Below are 20,756 nucleotides of genomic sequence, written 5' to 3' on the forward strand. Positions count from 1 at the left end.
AATACTTACAAAATGCTCAGTGGCGATGAAACCCGTGGGCTTTCAGCCCATAGACAGTTCTATTTATCAGTTTGCTGCTGTTTAGGCTAGCTGCACGCTTCATTTTTCTTCCGCCACGCTAAGCACGTGTCTCGAAGCAGCGAGACGGTGTAGGCGAGCTGGGACACATCTTAGCGAGCCCGAAAATCTAGGGCGAATTCTCGTTAGTCCCCAAGATGTTGTTACTCGAGATATCATCGGGCTGCTTACCTCATATGATGTAGGTATCGGCCAAGCTAGATAGACCTAGATGAGACTGTCAAAATGCTGTAAAAGTGCCTGTTATCTGTTTCTTGTAGCCGCTTCTGCGAGTAGGCGTTGAAACCACTGACAATCTGAGTCTTTACCTAGTAAGTGAGGGGAGCTTTGGTGTTAGTTGTAGTGTTCAAGAAACCTTGCCTGAAGTCTAGGAGAAAAGGTAGGAAACTAGACTGAGAAGCCGTCCCCTTGGAGCTACATCACCTAGACACTTCTAGGCTACTCTACGTTGCCATTCACGAGGATATGGCGTCATCTACAGTAAATACCTTCGTCAACTCACCTACTAGTAGAGAGCTAGCTCTCGAAGCACGTCGACGACGGCCAATATACTCACATCAAGTAGGTCCCTTCCCTGGAGTAGTTTCCACTTGGAAACACCCTCTGCGCGAGGCTCATGGCAACGCAGAGAGGGTTCGGGAGAGGACCAGTTCTGGCGGGAAGAGTGAAGAATAGAAGGGAAGAAAAGCAGGACGATCGGGAAGTGCTGCCCAGCCCTTCTTATACGAACGCAAGTCTGGTTCCGTTGAGTACCTTTACTCGGTTAACGTGGGGGGTGGTTCATTTCTTCCCGAAGCGAAGAAAACGGCAACACCATGACCAGGTAGCCATGCAACCCATCCGTTGAAAATTCTCGGTGAGAGACTGGCGTCAGGACACATGATTCAGAATTCCGGGAAGGATCATGGATCAGGGATAATAAGCAATACATACTACATACGTACAATGCCGGATGAACAAGGGATGAGAGGAAGTAGCGGAACCAAAGAAAAAAGACGGTCCCCAAAGTACCTACCCTCCCTCCCTAGTCGTTGGTTGGATATCCAATATGTAGATACGTAGTTCGTTGGTAGGTCGGGTATGACAGAATACTAGAAAAAGTAACAAACGATGCGAGTGACTTGGTTACCTAGTAAATTTGATGCATGGACCCTGATTGGATACCCTGCTCTGGTAATTTCCGTATTCGTTAATAAAAAGTAACTTTGTATCGGAATGTGTTATAGTGTTAAGAAAACTTCCAAAAAAAACACGACTATAGTCTTGTATTATTCTATACTAACATTTAGGAATTCTAAACTCCCAAAATTTCTCCAACAAAGTGGTGAAATTCTTCAACTCTACGAAACTTCAAGATAATTGGTCCGGCCCCCAAAATAAAATATCCAAATTCGGTGCTTATTCTAAATAGGGCTCCGTTCTCATTGCTGGATGGTAGCCATGTCACATGATTCGAGGACCCAGTGCCTTGGGTGCGACACAATCATCCGCAGTAAGACGACTCCCAATCTCGGTACGAACAAGGATATCTATAGGTCAATCGGGCGACCCAGTGGTGGCCCGGTCCTGGTAAGCAGCCAATGAGAGTGAACCTTTTCAATGGTACTCGCAGATGCGGACTTGGGGTTGTCAAGGCCTCGACATGAGACGGTGTCTTAGCAGTAATTCATGACAGTTCACCACTCATCCCCCTTTGGTTCTCAACATCACTTATCGTCGTTTTCCCCCACTTCAGGTACCGAAGTGACCCGCTGGCGCCTGCTGATTTGTCTCGTGCACGGTCTGACAAAGGAACGTACCTACATATACAGGCGACTTACACGAGCCACGCAACCGCCAACATGAGCAGCAACGACCTATCCCAGATCACTAACCAGATCCCTGACTTTATTGGCGGGCTACCCAGGAGTAGGCAAACCAAGGTCCCTGCCCCACCGGATGAATTCGGAGAGTACTTTGATTATAAACGTTTCTACGAGGGAACCCCAGCCGCCGATGGCGACTCGCGGAGCCGGTCAGACGCTTCGTCTATTCCGGGACTAACATCCGGCCCTTCGGAGGAAGACGGCGCAGCGTCCCCGAGGTCCACAGAGGATCCTTTCCAATTCAAGGAAGCCGTTGAGAAGATTAAGCAACACGATGATCGCTTCACCCTCCCAGCCCGCGAGATCAGACCCAACGGTATCGAACCCTATCCATGGCAGATGGAAATCGATAACACACTAGCTTCGGGTGGAGCCGAGATCCAGGGGCTTGGCAGTAGTAGTAGCCCACAGTCCCCGGCTTCCTCCAACGGAGCATCGTCATCGTCGTATCAGAGCTCCACCTCGGCTGATTCGCCGCTCAGCCGTGGCAAACGACATCGCCCCCTAGACAACCCCGAGAAGGTTGCTCAGATGCGCAAAGTTGGCGCTTGTTTCCGCTGCAAAGCACGCAAGGTCCCAGTAAGTAACCCTAGCCGAGCTTTTAGTTCGTTTCCTAACATTTAGAAGTGTGGAGAAGGAGTCGCTTGCTCGCGTTGCGTGACCGATGCAGGCAAGTATTGCAGCGACGACGGTGAGCTAGCCGAACACATGTGCTTCCGAAAGCCGAGCCCTAGCAGCGACCTCGCCTTCCATATTATCTGGAGTATGTTATCCATATCATCACCGTTTTTCGGACTATGGTCCGCACAAGATTTCGAATAACTGACTTCAACAGAAGAGAAAACAAACCAACCCACCGCGTCGCAAAGAGGTAGCAAGTCGATGTGGAACGTATACTTCACATCAGCCGACCCTCCCCTAGTACTTCCAGTCTCGCGCGACGAGCAGGCATGGTGTGGGCTGCAATACAACCAAGGACAAGATATCCATCAATACGTTTTGAACCCAATTGGCGTCCCCGACTTTGACGCTACACTGATCAAATGGGCCTCGTGGCAGATGCTCAAAGTTGAAGAACGGAGTTTTCAATCGGCTCTGGATATTCTGGTTAGCACATATGCTCGAGAAGAGCAATACCAACTCCCTCACGTCAGTACCCCATCGTTCATGCCGATACTGCGTACTTACTAACATAACGACAGTACGCCCTGGTGCGTAAAGTCCACGATTTGAGGTGTATGTACAAAATTTGGCGGCAAAAGGAATTCTTCTGCCACAGATTCCAAGGACCTCACTTAGAACCGCTCCCCGAACGGATCTGTCAGGATTTGAAGGGAATTATTGTCCACAGGATGAAGACACTTGAATCCGACATTTGGGCACAGTTCTATAAGCTCTTGGAGGCGGGTTTGAAACCGATCGATCGTCTACCTCTCTGGGCTTGTATGATGCAACTCGTCTTGATGTATCGGGACATATATATCCTGAATGGATCGAAAGGTAACGATGAAACGAGATTGATAATGATTTTCGGTGTAGGAAACCGGCTAACATTTTCAATAGGCCCCTATGGAGAATCGTTGCAATTACAAATTATGACGACCAGCCTCTTCGAAAATTTGGTTGTCATGTGCGAGATCGCGTTCGGTAAAAAGAAGCCGGAAGCAATGACTGACGACGGAAATCCTGGTAAAAGGCAATTAAACGCGGATTTCGAAAAAGTAAATGGCCGAAGAGATGAGTTTTGTATGTTGCACCGAAACACCTTGGGAGATGAAGGGCCTAATCGGCTAACCGCCCACTCCAGATAAATCTATCGAGAACTGCGTTACGTATACGCACTCTTCTAGCCTCGACCGCCTTTTCTGTGTTCTATTGATTGGAACACAAAAAGGCGCCACAAAGAATGGGGCTCGAGCTCCTAAGCGAGCCAAGAGATAAAGATGTCGTTGTAGTACGAGCATTCTCGCTACTTTCGTTTCTTGTCATGTCATTTTATTTCTTTTTTGTTTCAAATTGGGCCCTGGAGTTATGACGGAATTTCAATGTGTTCGTTTTTGATCTGATCGAGGTTGATGGTTTAGCGAAGGAGTTTAGCGACAGGCTGATACCCACCTAACGCATTTGAGCTCGTATTATGCCTCTCGTAATGATGGAGGGTTGAAACACTTTTTAGAAGGCATATTGCTTGTTCAATGACATTCGCTGTCGGGATCAGCATCGCAGGGGTCATTCCATTCCATTTCCCTATCTGTTACGCATTGCGAAGGTCGTCGTTTTTCGGTCGTATTTATTATGACGTTACGTCGTTATGTACTTAGTTCAATATTTCCAAGAAGTGGTGTTCGATACTCGGGCGGCTATAGCAACAGCTTGTAGTCAAGACAAGCACATACGTTGTACTTAAAGTATTGGGGGTTCGATATAGATGAGATAGCTAGAATTAAGGCTCAATTATCTGTATAGTGAGCTCGACTTTCTTCTCAGTCTTGTCTGCGACGTTACGAGATTTCCCAACACTCTTGAGAATTTTCTCTAAATCTTCGACATCAAGAGCTTGGGAAATCGACGAAGATACTTTCACGTTTAATTGAAGTTTCGTCTTCGTCTTGCCATTTTTCAGGCTTGAGTTAAATCTGTGTATTGGTTAGCATAATAATGAGTTTTTATAACGAGTTACTTACTTAACAGTATTCCCTAATTTATCTGCTGCATTCGGTTTTGCTGGACAAAGAACAGAAAGGATATGGGCAACCGCACCGAGATATTCAGCCCAGAAAATAGCCTCAGGATTTGATTGGCTGATAAGTTTTTCTAGGTTGACTTGGAGTGGTTTATCAATAGGACCGAGACTGGCTCCCCATCTATAACAAAGGGTAAGGCCCAGAATTGCCCGTGCTAAATGGCTAAAACCAGATGCACTAGGGTCGCGGTGCATGGCTTGGTGTATTTCAAATGCCGCGTTGGCATCGCTTGGTTCTCCAACACGCGTCCATATGCTACTGGCGAAAAGAGGACCAAGACCCAAAGTAAAAACTGTTGGGATATTGGAGAAATTGAAGTCAGTGGGTAGAGAGGATCGCAAAATATCCATTATGGAATACAGTATCTCGAGTTCCGCCTTGCTATTCACTTGGCGGAGAAGCGGGAGGGGATTTTCTTCTCTTACGGCTTTGGGTAGTTTCATAAAAAGGGCCCCTTCTCGATTGCCGCCGCTGCAAAATGTCACCGTGCAGATTTTAGGGATAGCATCTATCAGTGCTTCTACAACTGTAGCGATAGCTGGAAATTGCTGACGTCGTCGTTTCGACATTCCGTGGATTTTGCCATCATATTCGGCATTGACTTTGCGCATGAGCTTAGTCTGGCGGAAGACTGAGCCTTTGACGGTATACGCGCCCACGGCTGGTATCGGGTATGGTTGAATCGGGTCGGAATGCATGAGAATGCTACCATAGCCCCTAAAGCCACCACCACAAAGAAAGATATCAACACCACCCTCTTGGAGGGTCCGTATATCTCTTAAAGAAGGAAACTGCCTCTCAAGCTCGACAAAAGCACTTTGCATGCCGTCTTTCAAGGTGTCCACTGCAGCAACTCGGGCTTCTGCTTCACTATTCTCCAAAATCCTAATTAGCTTAGCAGCACCAAATGGTAAGCTTTTGCCGGTCTGTGCGGCCGCTATGTCGTAGCCTTCCAGAGAGGAGTTCAAGTAAGTCATTTGAACTGAACCGCCCCCCAAATCAAGGAAAAGCCCATTAACAGTGGCGAATCCGCTTCTGGCCCCCATGGATCCAAACAGAGTCTCGACTTCCGGGGCGAGCACGTGAACACCAAGTCCCGAAGACGCCAGTATGGCTTCTAACATCGAGGCTGCGTTCTCAGCCTTTCGCATAGCTTCTGTGGCGAACACAGACACATGTTCTGCTGGTACGCCATAATCGTTGGCAATGGATTTGAACCGAGCTAAAGTCTTGGAAACTTGAGTAATAACCTCTGGTGGAAAAATCAAATGTCCATTCGAGGGAGACGAGTTTAGTGCATCAAATAGAGAGATGGCAGCACGTTCACGATACAAGCATTTTAGAAGGCGGCTCTGCGGGGGAGATAAATCCGAAATAGAGAATCGTATGCCATTGCTATACGAAGTTATTAAAGAGTAGACAATGGAACTGGTGCTGAAAAACACACGGGAAGAATAGATCTCGGGGTAAGATTTAGGCGTGCTTGCCACCTTCAGGCTGGACAGGGTGACGATGTGACGAACCTTCCTATATCAACCAAAGCATAAAGGTGGTTGGGGAGGTTGGGATCCCACGACGGCATCTTGGATACGAAATTGTCGAGGGTCACAATGTCGGTAGTCGATGCCATTTTGGATAGAAAATAGGTGAGTTCGGATGAGGTGGAAAGGTGGGATTGCTTATGGGAAGTAATGTTTAAGAAATATAAGTCTAAGGAAGAATGAGATTCCGTGTCGTTCTGTGATTGATCATTGATATCATCCCTAGTACCACTTTGACGCAGCTGCCTGCCAGTCGTTTCCCCACAGTTTTATCTTCACGTGATCTAAGCGGAGAAATCAGAACGGGTCCAATTTCAACCAATAAAGTCAATTTCATGTCAGCAGAGTCTAAATTAAAAGTATCTTGTAACTTTGGACAACTGATATGCAAGCCGCCGCAAGCCGACACAATACACATGTGCAGTACATCCCATCTTTCTAATGGAATACATATAATGTATATGTACGTAGCCAAAAAGGGACATTTGGAAAAGCTAGCTACAAATATCAATTGGTCTTTGAGATGTGTTCACGAGCAATTAAAATGCATAGTTTACCTTAGGGAATCGGGTAGCATAAATTACAAAGCATCCGATACTTATCCAACTTGCCTCAGTAGACGAGACTACGAATATAAGTTGGCCCTTTTAGGTACACCGATGGGAAACATCGGCCTGCTAATACATTGATAATTCAACGAAATTCGGGGTTTATCAGCGATCGGGCTACCATTCCGAAGATAATCTCCTTATATGCAGCCATTTCCCATCTACGAACTCTAGGTCCGTGTGCTGGAACCTGCATTCAGTAAGCCTTTGGTCAGATTCCATTTAACTTCTTACCATATTCTAGGCTTTAGCATGCGTACGATCTGGCATATTGAACTCCTCCAATAGGAAAGTCTTGATGTTCTAGTAAGACCAAGTGCAAAAGTGCACTTTATTAAATCAACCTCACATGGTTAAAGTTCTTTAATAGAGCCCAAATAAGATCGCTATCTGCCATTGGAAGCACAACAGCCAAGTCGAATGATGTATATCTAGGCCTTTGTGACACCATCCTGTCAGCATTTTCCTTCCCTCCATTAAGACATCAAGATGGGTTCATGCGGGCCATGTCTATTTCTGTATTGAGAGTAGAGCTGAAAATGTGTCACACTCCATTATTGCTAATGATCTAGTGGCTACTCAAATGCTGTAGGTGTAACTTTTAGTTGTACAGTATAACCGCAATGATTGAGTAGGCCTGTCTATGATTGGACGACTGTATTGTGTGGGCTTATATATAAATACTTATGTAGATCCTACACTATGCTTTACCCTATAAGCAAGGCATATGGATAATATATAGATTTTCGAAGACAGGGGACTTAGAGATATCTTCTATAGTGACCTGGAAGTATATCTTGTTAACTTTGACAGACTCTCACTTTAACACGTTGTATGGTATCTATCGCACCTTGTTGGTATGTACCCAGGTACTATGTCTACTTTTGGCAAGTGGGGTAAAAGCATGAAATTAATGTTCCTGTAAGTGCAGGGTTACGCGTCAAGTCGCGTTATTCTCGCGTTTCTTGATTGTAACCTGTCATAATCGTTGTGACTTATAATCCAGGGAATTTTACTCTTTATGTTGAAATTAAAGGGTTATAAAATAAGCCCTTTAATGCTAGGTGGCTTACCTAGATGTGAGAAATGCATCATCTCAGCCTTAGATGTTCAATACTAAAGAAGCGTCATGCCGGCGTGGAAAAAAAATAAAGGTTATCAATTGTTAATGGCTTAGTTGGGAAGTTATAGGACCGTGCGCCTACACTTAGCCTATTAAGGTTTGGCGTGATTATAGACTTTCCTCGTTACAACGACCGAAACCCCGTTATTCTTGCACCTCTCCTCATCTCCATCATCATCATACATACAACCTTCCTGACTACCTTACCTAGGTACTCCTTTCAGCTGTGGCCTCTCTTTTTCCAACCCACCAAAATGCAGCTAGCAATAACTCGCACATAGATACACATGTGAAGTATGTAGCCCCAAAGGAGTGTTGCAGTCTACAATTTATAGCCGCAACTTTCATTTCAGGACATCGAACGGTCGCGTCACATCACACCCGTCACATTTCCATGTTGTCTCACTCTGGAGGCTTAGGTCTCGCCCGTACCACAGATCTTTCACTCCTCTTTGCTACAAGGGCTCTTTCTTTAAGATGGGCTATCGTCATATAATATCCTTAGCACATGAATGTTCGAATGCCTGTTAGGTCCTGGTTGGTTTGTCTTGCTGCGACTCCACCTAGACTGGCAACCCTCTTGCTGTTCGCTGTTCTGGTCAACTAATAAGTGTTCGTACCTAGTCGCCCACGATTGATAGGCAGGCCGTACAACCACATACAACTACAATTCTAGCTAATCCACCCAATCTTGCCTCGCTTTTCCATTTAGGTCTTCAGACTTGAAAGCCTAAGCAGTGTGCGTTGTCGTCGTTTACATGTAGAAAACGATAACACGCGCTGCAAAGGTGAAATCCAACGAAGAAACCAACTGAGTCGAACGAATAAGAAATCAGAGAACTGTGAACTCGCGCGCGCTGCATCGAGCATTCTCGTCCAGTCAATTTCGCGCTTCTACCCAGACGCGTACAGTAAGTATTCTTCAATTCGCACGTACGTTTCTTTTCTACCCAACGGGAACTCGTCCAGATGTGAGCCCACAATGTCTCGCTCAGCCTGTACCCTCTGCCTGTCATCAGTTAGGTATTCTCCTCCCACTTGGCGATCACTGCATATGCACTCATGTCGTGTCCCTTCGCTGGCCATAGCCCACAGGTGCATTCTACCTAGGTATGGAGTGCATGAGTCCAAGTTTACTCCAGTCTACTCCAGTCGCAAGGAGATAGCGCATCGAGTTGAGTTATCAGGTTATTTAGGTCTTTCGTCCACATATACTTCGTATGCGACGTATAACTTAGTACCACTTTTTTCGTATCTGAAAAAAGGACTCAGGTGTCTTTCACTCCACTGATTTGCAACTTTAATAATAAAATACCCGCGACATCTTCAAACGTTCTACATGCTTTCCTGCTCATGTACCTACTTACGGCGTACATATGTAGTTTAGCACTCAATTACCCGAGTCTTTCTTTCGTTTGTCTCTTTTTCGTTTTACCCCTTATTTCCTTAACTCGAGCCCTGAAGTTACATCAAACCCTAGTCCTTTTAGAATTTTTTTTCTTCCACGGACGCTTATATGCTTGCATTCACATACATTCACTACATGTACGTATGTAAGTACTAACACAGAGTTCAGAAAGCTAGGAAAATAGCAAGGAACCCCGACTGACCGCCTGAAGTTTCCACTCCAATTAGTGGGGGCTCTGTTAAACTTTGTATTCTTAAGGGGTTTAGCGCCGTATTTCATGCCGCTAGAACTGCCATAATCAGCACGCAGGGTTCACGCCAGTGCCACTCCCGCCCACCGATTCCTCTGATTCCACTGATTCTGGGTAAGTACATTACATGGTCCCCCCTTCTGCGTGTACGATCGATAGGCACAAAAATACAGAAATACCCCCCAGGTATTTAGGTATCTAGGTACATATGTACATGTCTGTATTAGCGTACATGTAGCATGGGTGATTTTTGTAGTCTTTGATTCGTCCCCTGCCAAGTACCTAGGTAGCGCTGCAGGTGCAACGTGATTCTACCACCCCAATCCCATACCAATAACCCAATCCATCTCTCCCTCTCTCCTCGCTCAGTCTGTCAGTCCGCCGCACCTTTGCCTTAACCCTTAACTATTCAATCTTTCGCAATCCTCCCCTACAATTTTTACCTCCTATTTCTTTTTCTGCATCCCAACAGTCGTTCATTTGCCTCCCCTATTCCTTCATACGGTCGGAGGGTGGCTACCAATTTCTTTCTGGTAGCCACTGTTCTAATACACGAATAACATATGCGACCGTATACTACAACGCGGCGTCGACCTATTTCCTTACCGTGAATTCTACGAATGCCCTTCGCCAAGTTTCCCCCCGATTCCGTTCCACGACCTTAATTACATTACAAGAACCATCACAACCGATCAGCTTAAGAATATTAATTGCGACGCTGCGAATCACTATTACAATTGCTGACTCAAGTTTGCGACAAACTAGTACATCGAGACTTGCGCCAATGATCTGACAACCTCCACAACCTAATCGCTAGTCAGATCGATATCGAGGTGGATTTTTAGTACGGCCATGAGTACACCCTTTGAGTAATTACTGGATATTGCGGCGGATTAAGGAGATACGCGAAACCTCGGTCGCATTGGTATTTGTTGACGCGCCGTTCGCGTTTCGCAATGTTGTCTTTCAATCCCAACAGCCATGGCGGAGCGTCGGGTCCTAAGACGCCCGAGCCTACGACCTTCGGCGATGAATTACAACCGCCCTCCCCCCCGCGACGATTCAGATTGAAGAGACGACACCTAACTCCACATTTAAATGCGCCGACTCAACAGTTCTTGGCTTCCGTCGCAGCAGCCGACGTGCCCGTGCCAAGTATCGAGGTAGATGAATCGGACAGTATGATGTATGAGGAAGAAGAGGCGGAGACATATGGACACTTGCAAGTGCGCACCTTTTCACCTCCCAAAACACCCGCAATCGAGTTCGCACCGACTTCCGAAACCAAGTACCCTGACTGGACTCTTGGATCGGAGTGGAGCTACTCAGACCTTGAATCAAGCCCGGAATATGAGTCTAGCAGACCATCTACGGCTTTCTCCACCCAGACCAGCACGTCACTGTTTAGTCAACTCTCACAGGCTACTGAGGATGGCGATTTTATAAGTCCAGAGCCAAAGCCGTTAGAGCTACCCAATCTCGACTCTCACACCAATGTAGATGCGGCGCGTAAGGAGAGATCGCGAAAGGCACCATGGACTAAAGCCATGGATTCGCATTTATGGTCAACTTACATGCTTTACTTGCAAGACCCGCGTGTCACTCCAATTCGTCTTAGTAGGAGCCGTATTCCTCCCACTGGTGTTTGCTTGCGCGTTGCACGAGAAGCTAAAAGAAGCTGGAAAGGATCAAAAGGGCTTTTAACGGCGGACACTAAGAGCGGAAGCAACACCCCTACCGCAGAGACCTCGAAGCCTTACATTGAATGGCCTCATACTTGTGCTGCTACCAGGGCCCATCTACGTGAGCTTTGTAAGCGCAACGCCGCTGCCAGTCCGCGACAGTATAAGTCGCCGAGTCCCGCTCCCTTTTCTAAGGCAGCTCATCGTCGTTGGAACCGAAAATCCGTTCCAGCTACATCACCTTCCATATTCTCTGCCCATGATATGGCTCTTTCCTTGGCAGTGAGCACTTCTGACACTATGAAGCCCGAGGCTCCCTTAGCTCAGCTCACAAGCTCTGAAATGGAGCCTTTACCAGAGCCTGTGGAAGATATCGAGGTGAAGGCAGCTAAGCAGGAACCACTATCTCCAGACGTACCGTTTCTGCCCTCTCCAGTTATGGCTAAGAGCTATGGACCAAGTTCGTCCTCCACCTTTGCTTCAGGTATCAGTTTGCCCCGGCAATCGAATACGGTTGGTTCACGCAAACTCCTCAAGTCGCCGGTTCGCCTCACCCGATCTCGCTCGGGTACGCAGAAGCGTAGGTCCACTAAGAGTGAGGACCTATCACGAAAGCGCCCGAGTCTAGCAGCCGCTTTCTGGAAAGAATCGTCCGAAACTTCGAACAATCTGGTACAAACTCAACCTTCAGTGACGCGCAATCGAGGCAATAGTATGTTCATGCAGGAACCGCAAGAGTTCCCTGGCCCGTCGGCGCCCCACATCGACGAGTCCGACCCTTTTGTTGTGTCAGCTGTATCTGCAGCGCCACCTACGCAGCCACGCCGCCTAGGATCGCCGTTCTCTGGCTCTTGCTCAAGCCTTAGCTTTCCTAACAGACTGTCAACTCCAATTAACTTTAACCTAACGGCTTTACGCCGACCTTTTGCGACCGTACAGCAAACAAGCCAAGAACGTTCGGAAGCGCAACCAGCTTCTAGATCCTCTTTGCCATCCCGTTTGGCCTATCTCGATCAGCGACTAAGAGAAATTCGCAACCGCAGACGTTCTCAGTCCCCCATGTAATCAATATCGGCAATCGCACCATTCTTAAACTACTTTGACACCATCGCGTGTGTTCTTTCTTTGTATACAACTATACCAGACTTCATGATTTCCTTACGACTTGAACGAGATTTTGGACCAACCTGCATTATAGCATATTGGGGTCCTATTTCAACTCACGATTCTTACGACTGTAACTGTCCAAACCTTCAAATATGAAAGAAGGGGGAGTACGGCTTGCAGGCAAACTTTTTCATACGATTCACAACCACTTGCGATTTGGAGATGAGCAGTTTGGAGACCAATTTCTATTGAACCAGGGACATTCACCCTTGACACGAGGATACTACCTCTACGACCACTCTCTTTACGATATTTCTGTTTTCCTTGACGAGTATTACGAAAGATGAAACGATATTCACGAGACAGCAAGATGCACCATTTTTTCTTGTTCGGATCACGGTTACGACTTGGCATGTGCATTCTTGAAACCGCAGACACCAGAGCAAATGTGAAATGAGAGATTTCAGCAGGCCTACCTTACTTGCGTTAGGCAAAATTTTTTATTGCAACGACTAGAAGAAAGCTATCGGCGTCCTGGCTTTGCACTGAGAGGGAGAGAGAAAAAGTTTAGTTTTGATGAATTTGTGATGACGACGAATGGTCACACAGGATCATGTTGCTATTGCTTTGGTTCTTGTTCTTGTTGTTCTAGCTAGGTACTTGTGAACGGGGTTTGTGATAGGCATTCTGATAGATAATGTTCGACGTTAATCGACATAATCTGCTATGATACTATTTCGTCTTAATAAGTGATACGTATCGAAGGCCGAGATGTATCATGCTAAGGTCAATTTTCTGCAATCCAGTTACCCGCCTAGAGTTTTGAATGGGCCATTACATGTATTTTGCTCTCTTGCATACAGGAAAGACAAAAACAGGACAACGCCGCTTAAAAGAGTAGCTATCAAAGTCACGATAGCTGCAGTACTTACAAAACTACCATTGTCGCACGCAAGCAGACAGACAGACACGATATGGTGAGATCTATTCGTATATTATAATTATCAATTACAAGCCAATAGGACATTGTGGGTATTAGTCCTCAAAGGCATCTTCATACAACAAGTAAACAGTCGTTCGACCAGCAGCTGGGAGCCGTGATGATTGTATCCCTCCTCCTCCCGGCCCGGGTATATGTCGTATACTATATGCACAATGCCTGGCTAGGCAAGATCCCCTCCGGTTTCAAATATCCTTAAGATGGATGCATACTTCCGTCGATGTTGCCTGCTAACGTCGTACTACCAAAGTACGCTTGATGTGTCGCAGCGACGAATCCTCCTCCAGATTGCTTACTACTTCCCGCACCCTTCAGCTATTAGAGCAACATGAATCTAATTGAAACGCAGGAAGTACAATGAATTAACGCCAATGAAGCGCCGTCTTCATTCCCAAAGGAAGAGAGATTTGGAAGCGATGCGAAAGCCCAGCCCTTTCTTTAGATGTTGAAATCCAAAAGTTGATAACCGAGATTATGGTGTAGTGTCTTCACGGTGTCTCCAAATTCGACTCAGGAATAGCATCACTACTCGGCGAAACCATGCGAGACCCGAACCTCGACTCGCCACGGTCGGAATCAGACTCGATATAGCCATCCGTAAACGGGGATGGGGCAAGCAGCGGCGATAGTGGTGTAGTATGCGGGCACCTCCCTTGGCCGACAGTCGAGCGATGGGTATGAAACGAGCACTGGCGGAATCCGAACTGGCGTTCCTCGTTTCGGAGATTATTAGACGGCAGTCTTAATTGCGGGTTCTTGAAATGACTCTCGAGGCCCGACTTGGCCATTTTGCGCGTGTGGCTGTGGTATTCGGCAGAGAAGTCAGGGAATTGGTCGAATAATCGCTGGATGTTATTGTTCATCTCGGTGGTTACTACGCCACCGAGCGTCCACGCCGTCATTGCTACAATCCACTTCCGCAACCGACAACTCTCTTGTGGGTCGCACGAGGTGTAGACGTAGTTGATAAGTTTGGGGCTGATATCCCAGTTACATCGGAGGTAAACGTCTTGAATCGCATCCATCGCGCAGTCCTGTAATGCGGGGATGTCAATTTGAGCGGCAAATAGGTGCAAGTTGACCAAATCCCAATGAAGCTCCTTGCAGGAGTGGTCAATTTCGGCGGTGTCGATGAATCTGTCCAAGTTCCTCCGTTCGTTCAACCAATATGTGAAAAGCTCAAACATATCCGGACATTGGTCTTCTAAAGTCATAACAAGGCTCGCTTGTCCCTTTTCAAATTCAAGCCGAGCTGTATCGATGCGCTGGCGAAAGTAATGGCACGATACCAGAAGCTTTCTAGGGACCAAGAATTCCTGGCCATCTGGTCCGACCAGTAATTTGACGGTCGCTGGGCCAGCCAGTCTAAGAGAGCTTCCAGAAGTTAGTATATCGCATATAAATTTAAACGGGATTTTAAACGACTCACGAGTTAAGAGAGCCTGTGGAGGCTCCCTTCTCAATGTATTTTGCTCTCGCCATTTCTATAAGTTCTTGTAAATCATCCAACTAGTGGTATAAGAATCGAAAAAAAGAGAGCAATCCGATAATGACGGTATACGTGAAGAAGAGAAGAACCTGTCTTTCACACACGCACACAAACTTGGTAAACGAAACTAATGGAGTTAAACAGCCCTACATATGAATGAAGTTGGAATGAAGGGGTTTCGACCCGGTAAACCCCAGGAACCCCTCTTGGCAAAGCCCCGAGGAGATGGATATCATAGAGTGACATCTACAGCGGAGTCTACCCTAGCACTTCGCTAACGAACCTAAGATACCCTTGAAGCGACGACATCCCACGTTTACTACTCTATCAGTGCTAAAGATGTCTGAACCGGTTACATCACGGCAACTGTGCGGTATCACGGGACGAAACGCGAACGAGCGCATTCGTGCTAATATCGTGCCCTAGCGATGGTGAGAAGCAAGGGGGTAAGCTAAAGAGATTTGCAACGGATCGGTGGTGGATTCGGGGTCAATGGATCTGAATGGCTGCTTCAGGTTGAGCCCCTGATGCGGGATAGGGAACCGGGATTATGTTCCTAGTTCAGCTTAGACCACCGCCCCCATTTACTTTGTATGTACTTGATTTACTCATTTCGGGTATGGCATCGACCTTAGCATTTTACGAAAGGGAAAAATTAGCAAACGCTATGATTTTCCCAGCGGGTTCCTGAGACATTCTGGAATGAACATGTTCGTCTTTGTGTTCGTCCTCGGTGGGAGACCAGGGAGGGTTATGATCTCGTATCCGATGCATTACAGACAGCTCGTCATTGTAACCCGTTGAAAGTTAGAATCCGGTTTGGTCGATAATGACAAATCGAGATCGGTATTTCTTCCCCCTAGAATACTCCACAGCCACTTAATCTCTTACACGTCTCCGTCTCTGTGCGACTTGACAGACATAATGCGAGTAAGCAAGACGGGATGATAGCTGAATTAATTGATAGCTTTATGGGTAGATAGCTGAGTAAGGGACCAAGCAAGTTTCTTTATCGCCGATGGCGTTAAAGAAAGGACTTGTTTGCTTTGATAGGCAATAGGTAATAGTCGGATAGATTTGATGAAGAATTAAAGTAGAATTAGAAATGGAAAAGATCTCGTGGGAAAAGCGGCGCTAAAGTTTCGATCTTGGATAAGAATCGGGAGATAGCTCGGTAAGTAGCGCGATTGGCTCTTTAACCACTGCTTTATAAGCATTTACACCCATACTTGCTTTTAGAGTCTTCCGGGATAGCTAAAGTTAAATCTCCCCACTATCTCCATATAATATCCAGATGTAACTCCCACCCAATTTTCGCAGAGAATATACGCATTGTATCCCGTAGCTTAGCTGGTGCGGGAAATCGCGGTCTTTTTCCTTAACATAAATTAGTATTTCCTTTATAAAATTGCTTGGGGGTTACTCGCATGAAGTTAATCTATGGAGATAATTTAGTGATGACTAACAATTGCCATCCCGAAGTATAATTCAAAGTCTAGGAATAAGGAAACAACGTCACCGATACTACTATTGGATTCATACCTAGGTAGACGATTGAAACCGACCACTAACCATTAACTACATACTTTCAAACCAGGAAATATTTTTCAAAGCTACGATAAATTCGATGGCACCATCACGTACCTTAAGACCCGCGTCGGGGCTATGGCGCAACACAACTCCTATGTCCAGATTTGTCAATTTGTCAATCGTAGTACCCATCCAAGCCAGTCTAGACTGATATATTTCGGCTCTTCTTTTTCCCTCGTATTCGAAACATTTCTATAAACAATTCTAGAATACCTATTTAAGAAGTAATGACATCCCACGCTTGTACTCAGTAAGTTTGTCGTCCCTGCTACTCACAGGAATAGAAGGAATACTATAGTTCATCTCGCCAACGAACCGATTATAATTACTACTATAACTATTATTGCTATTGCTATTTATTACTACTATACCACTATTATTACTATTAACCGGCTTCCATAAGACCGAACTCGAAACGAACTCCTGATCATCTCGGCAAGCCTTGCCAAGCCACTCCGATTTGCTTTGCATTTCAGAAACTCCGACCGCAAGAGGCGTGAACGTCCGGCATATTCCATATCCCCAGTCGATCACCCCGTAAATCCCATAGAAAACAGGGAAAGTGAGGAAGATCAACATCAATATCAGCCCTTCACTATGACTTCCCACATCGTAAACAAGGCGGCCCCCAACGCGCCCTACTTCACGCCCGCGCAGGAGCCACCGGCCGGTACAGCGGTCGACCCGGCTTCGGCTCCGACGCTCTTCCAGCCGCTCAAGATCCGCGGTTTGGAATTCCAGAACCGCTTCGCTGTCGCGCCGATGTGCCAGTACAGTTCGCAGGATGGACACATGAGCGACTGGCATTTCGCGCATCTATCACAGCTTATCCTTCGTGGCGTACCCTTAACATTTACCGAAGCGACATCTGTTACTTTCAACGGGCGCATCACACCCGAGGACCTGGGTCTATGGAAAGACTCCCAAATCACTGGTTTCAAGCGCGTGGCCGACTTCGCACACTCACAAGGCCAAAAATTCGGTGTCCAACTCGCGCACGCAGGACGCAAAGCTACAACCGTAGCCCCCTGGCTCAAGCCCGCGGGTTGTCTGGGCTTAACTGCTGCCCCGGAGAATGGTGGCTGGGGCGATAATGTGTGGGCGCCTAGCGCCATTAAATTCACAGACGGCTTCCCGGACCCGAAGGAAATGACGCTAGATGATATTAAGGCACTGGTGCAAGCATTCGCTGATGCTGCGAAGAGAGCTGTCACGGCTGGTGTGGATGTGGTTGAGATTCATGCTGCGCATGGATACCTACTATCGGAGTTCTTCTCCCCGCTTAGTAACAAGCGCACCGATCAATACGGTGGTAGTTTCGAGAACCGCACGCGTGTGCTCTTTGAGGTTATCGCGGCGGTGCGTGCTGTGATTCCCGAGTCTATGCCCGTGTTCGTCCGTATCTCGGCCACGGAGTGGATGGAATCGGCCGGTGAGCCGAGCTGGGATATCAATGAGAGTATCCGACTCGCGAAATTGTTGCCCGCCGCGGGTGTCGATTTACTGGATGTGAGTTCCGGCGGTAATAATGCGGACCAGCAGATCGACTTTCACCCTTACTACCAGATCAACCTCGCGGGCGCCATCCGCGAGGCGCTGATTAAAGCGGGTGGTCCGAGAGTATTGATCGGTGCTGTAGGATTGGTTACGACGGCTGAGACGGCACGATCGATTGTGCAGGAGGGTAAGCAACTTGCAACGGGAGCTGCAGTGAATGATGATGTTACAACGGCTCCTGAGGAGTCGGGAACAGCCACACATTGCGATGTGGTGCTCGTGGCTAGGGAATTCCTTCGAGACCCTAACTTCGTCCTACGCGCTGCGCACCAGCTGGGTGTTGAGGTTAAGTGGCCGAACCAGTACCATCGTGCTGGATGGCACAAGGGGCAGAAAATCTAGACGAAGGGGAATGGTGTGATGTGATATTTATACCCATTAAATCGAGCTATACTCTACAGCTCTTCATGATATTTTACGAATAACAACGACTCATATAGACAGGATAGAAATAGATTCAACAAATCAGTATCATTCATCACTAGTGGCATATCCCTCATCCACCGCCGACCCGCAACCAACCGCCCGTTCCGCACAATACTCCCAACTCCCTAGTTCATGCAATATATCAATTTGATCATTTAGCCATCGGTGGGTATTCCTTGCCGTTCACCTCGACCTTTGGCTTGCAAGTGCACCAGTCCTCGGTAGGGACATGGTCGAGCACAGAGGGAATGTGGCTTCCGCAGCCTAGCCATGATGTTTGGCCTTTTCAGATGTTAGTATAAACACCGAACACAAGTTGAGACCTATATAAAATGGGGATATCGAGGCTTATCTATGATTTCGCACTCACCACAAGAGCTGCACTTAGCCTTCATGCACATATTGAGAGATTTTTGTTTTGCTAGGGAAACGGCGGGGTTTTGACGAGACAGATCGTATTTACGACTGCTAATTTTGAGGTAATCTTGAGGGCTTCGACGAAAAGAAAGTAGAATCTCAAATTTAGCTTATCGTTGGAGATGTTATTTAAATGGATAAGAGTTGATGTAGTTATCGCCGAGTCAATTTGTTAGTCCCCGACTAGCTGGGCCGAGGAATCGGCGAAGTGGGAGATGCCGTTAAAAACCGGCTAAGTCGCCGAATATGAATTAGTCTTTGCTTGCTAAACTTTGCTTACATTAATTATCGGAATACTATTAATTACATAAAATAATAATGATTATTCGTATATCTAATTGGAATTTGATGATATTCCGGAGGGTGGGGGTAACATGATTTTTAGGCGTATTGAGAGTGAAAATGAAGAGCACTTCCCTTCGTTCGTTTTGCTTGCCCCGAAATAGTTCCAAGCAAGAGTACAATGATTCACACATTCAACGCTATCGACTATTTACCGCTGCCATTACATACAAAAACACGAAACGCTATGTGACAAACTAACCACCCACTCAATCACTCACCGACTACACAACTTCAAGACGCAGATTTCTCGAGTCCAACCTCGCATACCGACCGGATTAACTGTATAGCAAGTTCCTTCCCGCGAACCAGAGAGTCCTGGTCGGAATGCAAGGGCACATGGAAGAAGATTACCTTCCGTGGTCGTTCCTGTTTGTACAAGTGCGCCAGGCTAGAGAAGTAGATGAAGTCGCATAGATAACGCCCCGCATCCTCTGATACTTTCAATCTGAGGTTGTCCTACATAATATGTATCATTAGCTGAATTTTTAAGTGGAAAATGAGAAATGGGGTTCTTACCGGGCTGTATTCAACCCATTTCTGGTGAATACTGTCAATATCCAAGTCTGTCAAAAGTTCCGCGGGAACATCACTATAATGATGATTAGCATATAAATAATTCAATAGTTAATACCGAAACACTCACTTCCATATCCATTTATCGCCCTCCCTCTTCCTCCTCTGCTCATCACCAAGAAGTTCACCATCAACGTCCTTCTTATCATAGCCATCGCGATGGCCCCGCCTCTCAATCGCATACACGTGTTGGGGGCCGGCCATACCGATATGAATGACGTAATCGAGCTTACGCTCCGTATTATCCCAAAGCTTAGGGACGGTGTCACGGACGACCTCGTAGTTGACGCGGACCGGGCCGTGTTTCAGGATCCGGACGGCGGGTAGGGGTGGTGCATCCGACGAGCGGGAAGACGCAGGATCCTTAGCCCGATTAGGAGGTAGGTAATCCGGAAGTGAGGACGTGATCTCCCAGGCTGGGTTTACGGGATACTGTTCCTTAAAAGGCTATATTATAAAGCAGGTAAGTAAGATCCCGTGTTGGTGGCGTTCGATTGACTGTTGGTGTTGTGTTAGGGTATCACAACGTACCCCGAAGCCGGTGACCAGCACGGTCAGCTCATCCTTAGTGTCGAGAGATCCCATCTCGTGCTGCAGTTGAATGACGACACACGGTGAAGAATATAACCGAATTAAGAATTATATATATAATATACGAAACGAATTCAAAACCTTGTATGTAACTTCAAAAAACCAAGACCTCCCAGTACGGAATGTATAGGTAGATAATATGTATGTAGTATGAAAACGGTAGGTCTCAGCTGTGGTTGCGGGGTTCGAGTTCTTGTATACCTAGGTAAGGTAAGAGGGGTACACTCCCGTTAACAGTGAAATTGAAGTAACGAAAAAGAAAAGAAAAGAGACAGAACAACTCGTGATTAGTTTACATGTTCAGTGATTTGAAGTTACTTTATATAAGAAAGGAATATATAATATTTCTAGTTATAAACTAA

At 46.6% G+C, this 20,756-nt stretch overlaps 7 protein-coding genes across 7 annotated transcripts; 3 read left to right on the plus strand and 4 right to left on the minus strand.

Moving 5' to 3' along the window:
• Positions 1-1,616: 1,616 nt before the first annotated feature.
• Positions 1,617-3,884, plus strand: F4822DRAFT_445107 (uncharacterized protein; the record flags this gene model as incomplete). The annotated part of the gene is made up of 6 exons (XM_051463341.1): positions 1,617-2,522; positions 2,571-2,706; positions 2,779-3,092; positions 3,146-3,443; positions 3,507-3,689; positions 3,751-3,884. The coding sequence occupies exons 1-6, from the start codon at positions 1,920-1,922 to the stop codon at positions 3,882-3,884; spliced, it is 1,668 nt and encodes a 555-aa protein (XP_051312752.1). The 5' UTR covers positions 1,617-1,919.
• Positions 3,885-4,070: 186 nt separating this feature from the next.
• On the minus strand, positions 4,071-6,430 carry F4822DRAFT_331500 (Ppx/GppA phosphatase). The gene is made up of 3 exons (XM_051455653.1): positions 6,211-6,430; positions 4,628-6,082; positions 4,071-4,579 (listed from the first exon to the last, which is right to left on the minus strand). Exons 1-3 carry the CDS (start codon positions 6,315-6,317, stop codon positions 4,387-4,389), a joined length of 1,755 nt encoding a protein of 584 aa, XP_051312753.1. The 5' UTR covers positions 6,318-6,430; the 3' UTR covers positions 4,071-4,386.
• Positions 6,431-10,110: 3,680 nt separating this feature from the next.
• On the plus strand, positions 10,111-12,439 carry F4822DRAFT_331557 (uncharacterized protein). Its single transcript, XM_051455654.1, has one exon. It carries the CDS (start codon positions 10,574-10,576, stop codon positions 12,362-12,364), a length of 1,791 nt encoding a protein of 596 aa, XP_051312754.1. The 5' UTR covers positions 10,111-10,573; the 3' UTR covers positions 12,365-12,439.
• Positions 12,440-13,700: 1,261 nt separating this feature from the next.
• On the minus strand, positions 13,701-15,369 carry F4822DRAFT_331579 (uncharacterized protein). Its single transcript, XM_051455655.1, has 2 exons — positions 14,836-15,369; positions 13,701-14,780 (listed from the first exon to the last, which is right to left on the minus strand). Exons 1-2 carry the CDS (start codon positions 14,886-14,888, stop codon positions 13,895-13,897), a joined length of 939 nt encoding a protein of 312 aa, XP_051312755.1. The 5' UTR covers positions 14,889-15,369; the 3' UTR covers positions 13,701-13,894.
• Positions 15,370-16,597: 1,228 nt separating this feature from the next.
• On the plus strand, positions 16,598-19,124 carry F4822DRAFT_331614 (FMN-linked oxidoreductase). Its single transcript, XM_051455658.1, has one exon. The coding sequence runs from the start codon at positions 17,083-17,085 to the stop codon at positions 18,382-18,384; it is 1,302 nt and encodes a 433-aa protein (XP_051312756.1). The 5' UTR covers positions 16,598-17,082; the 3' UTR covers positions 18,385-19,124.
• Positions 18,502-19,126, minus strand: F4822DRAFT_331588 (uncharacterized protein). Its single transcript, XM_051455656.1, has 2 exons — positions 18,839-19,126; positions 18,502-18,750 (listed from the first exon to the last, which is right to left on the minus strand). The coding sequence occupies exons 1-2, from the start codon at positions 18,867-18,869 to the stop codon at positions 18,620-18,622; spliced, it is 162 nt and encodes a 53-aa protein (XP_051312757.1). The 5' UTR covers positions 18,870-19,126; the 3' UTR covers positions 18,502-18,619.
• On the minus strand, positions 19,126-20,752 carry F4822DRAFT_331601 (peptidase). Its single transcript, XM_051455657.1, has 4 exons — positions 20,335-20,752; positions 19,874-20,250; positions 19,747-19,819; positions 19,126-19,686 (listed from the first exon to the last, which is right to left on the minus strand). Exons 1-4 carry the CDS (start codon positions 20,386-20,388, stop codon positions 19,462-19,464), a joined length of 729 nt encoding a protein of 242 aa, XP_051312758.1. The 5' UTR covers positions 20,389-20,752; the 3' UTR covers positions 19,126-19,461.
• Positions 20,753-20,756: the final 4 nt, after the last annotated feature.

This window comes from Hypoxylon trugodes, assembly GCF_022578975.1.
Source record: "Hypoxylon trugodes strain CBS 135444 unplaced genomic scaffold F4822scaffold_7, whole genome shotgun sequence".
Classification (NCBI taxonomy): Eukaryota; Fungi; Ascomycota; class Sordariomycetes; order Xylariales; family Hypoxylaceae; genus Hypoxylon; species Hypoxylon trugodes.

Coding starts and splice junctions, on each gene's coding strand:
- F4822DRAFT_331500 (XM_051455653.1), bottom strand. CDS start 6,317: ATGGCATCGACTACCGACATTGTGACCCTCGACAATTTCGTATCCAAG. Junction 6,083..6,210: donor GCTTTGGTTGATATAGGAAG/GTTCGTCACATC, acceptor AACTTCGTATAG/CAATGGCATACGATTCTCTA. Junction 4,580..4,627: donor AAATTAGGGAATACTGTTAA/GTAAGTAACTCG, acceptor ACCAATACACAG/ATTTAACTCAAGCCTGAAAA.
- F4822DRAFT_331557 (XM_051455654.1), top strand. CDS start 10,574: ATGTTGTCTTTCAATCCCAACAGCCATGGCGGAGCGTCGGGTCCTAAG.
- F4822DRAFT_331614 (XM_051455658.1), top strand. CDS start 17,083: ATGACTTCCCACATCGTAAACAAGGCGGCCCCCAACGCGCCCTACTTC.
- F4822DRAFT_331601 (XM_051455657.1), bottom strand. CDS start 20,388: ATGGGATCTCTCGACACTAAGGATGAGCTGACCGTGCTGGTCACCGGC. Junction 20,251..20,334: donor TGCTGGTCACCGGCTTCGGG/GTACGTTGTGAT, acceptor TTTATAATATAG/CCTTTTAAGGAACAGTATCC. Junction 19,820..19,873: donor GGCGATAAATGGATATGGAA/GTGAGTGTTTCG, acceptor TCATCATTATAG/TGATGTTCCCGCGGAACTTT.
- F4822DRAFT_331579 (XM_051455655.1), bottom strand. CDS start 14,888: ATGGCGAGAGCAAAATACATTGAGAAGGGAGCCTCCACAGGCTCTCTT. Junction 14,781..14,835: donor TCCACAGGCTCTCTTAACTC/GTGAGTCGTTTA, acceptor AACTTCTGGAAG/CTCTCTTAGACTGGCTGGCC.
- F4822DRAFT_331588 (XM_051455656.1), bottom strand. CDS start 18,869: ATGTGCATGAAGGCTAAGTGCAGCTCTTGTG. Junction 18,751..18,838: donor GGCTAAGTGCAGCTCTTGTG/GTGAGTGCGAAA, acceptor ACATCTGAAAAG/GCCAAACATCATGGCTAGGC.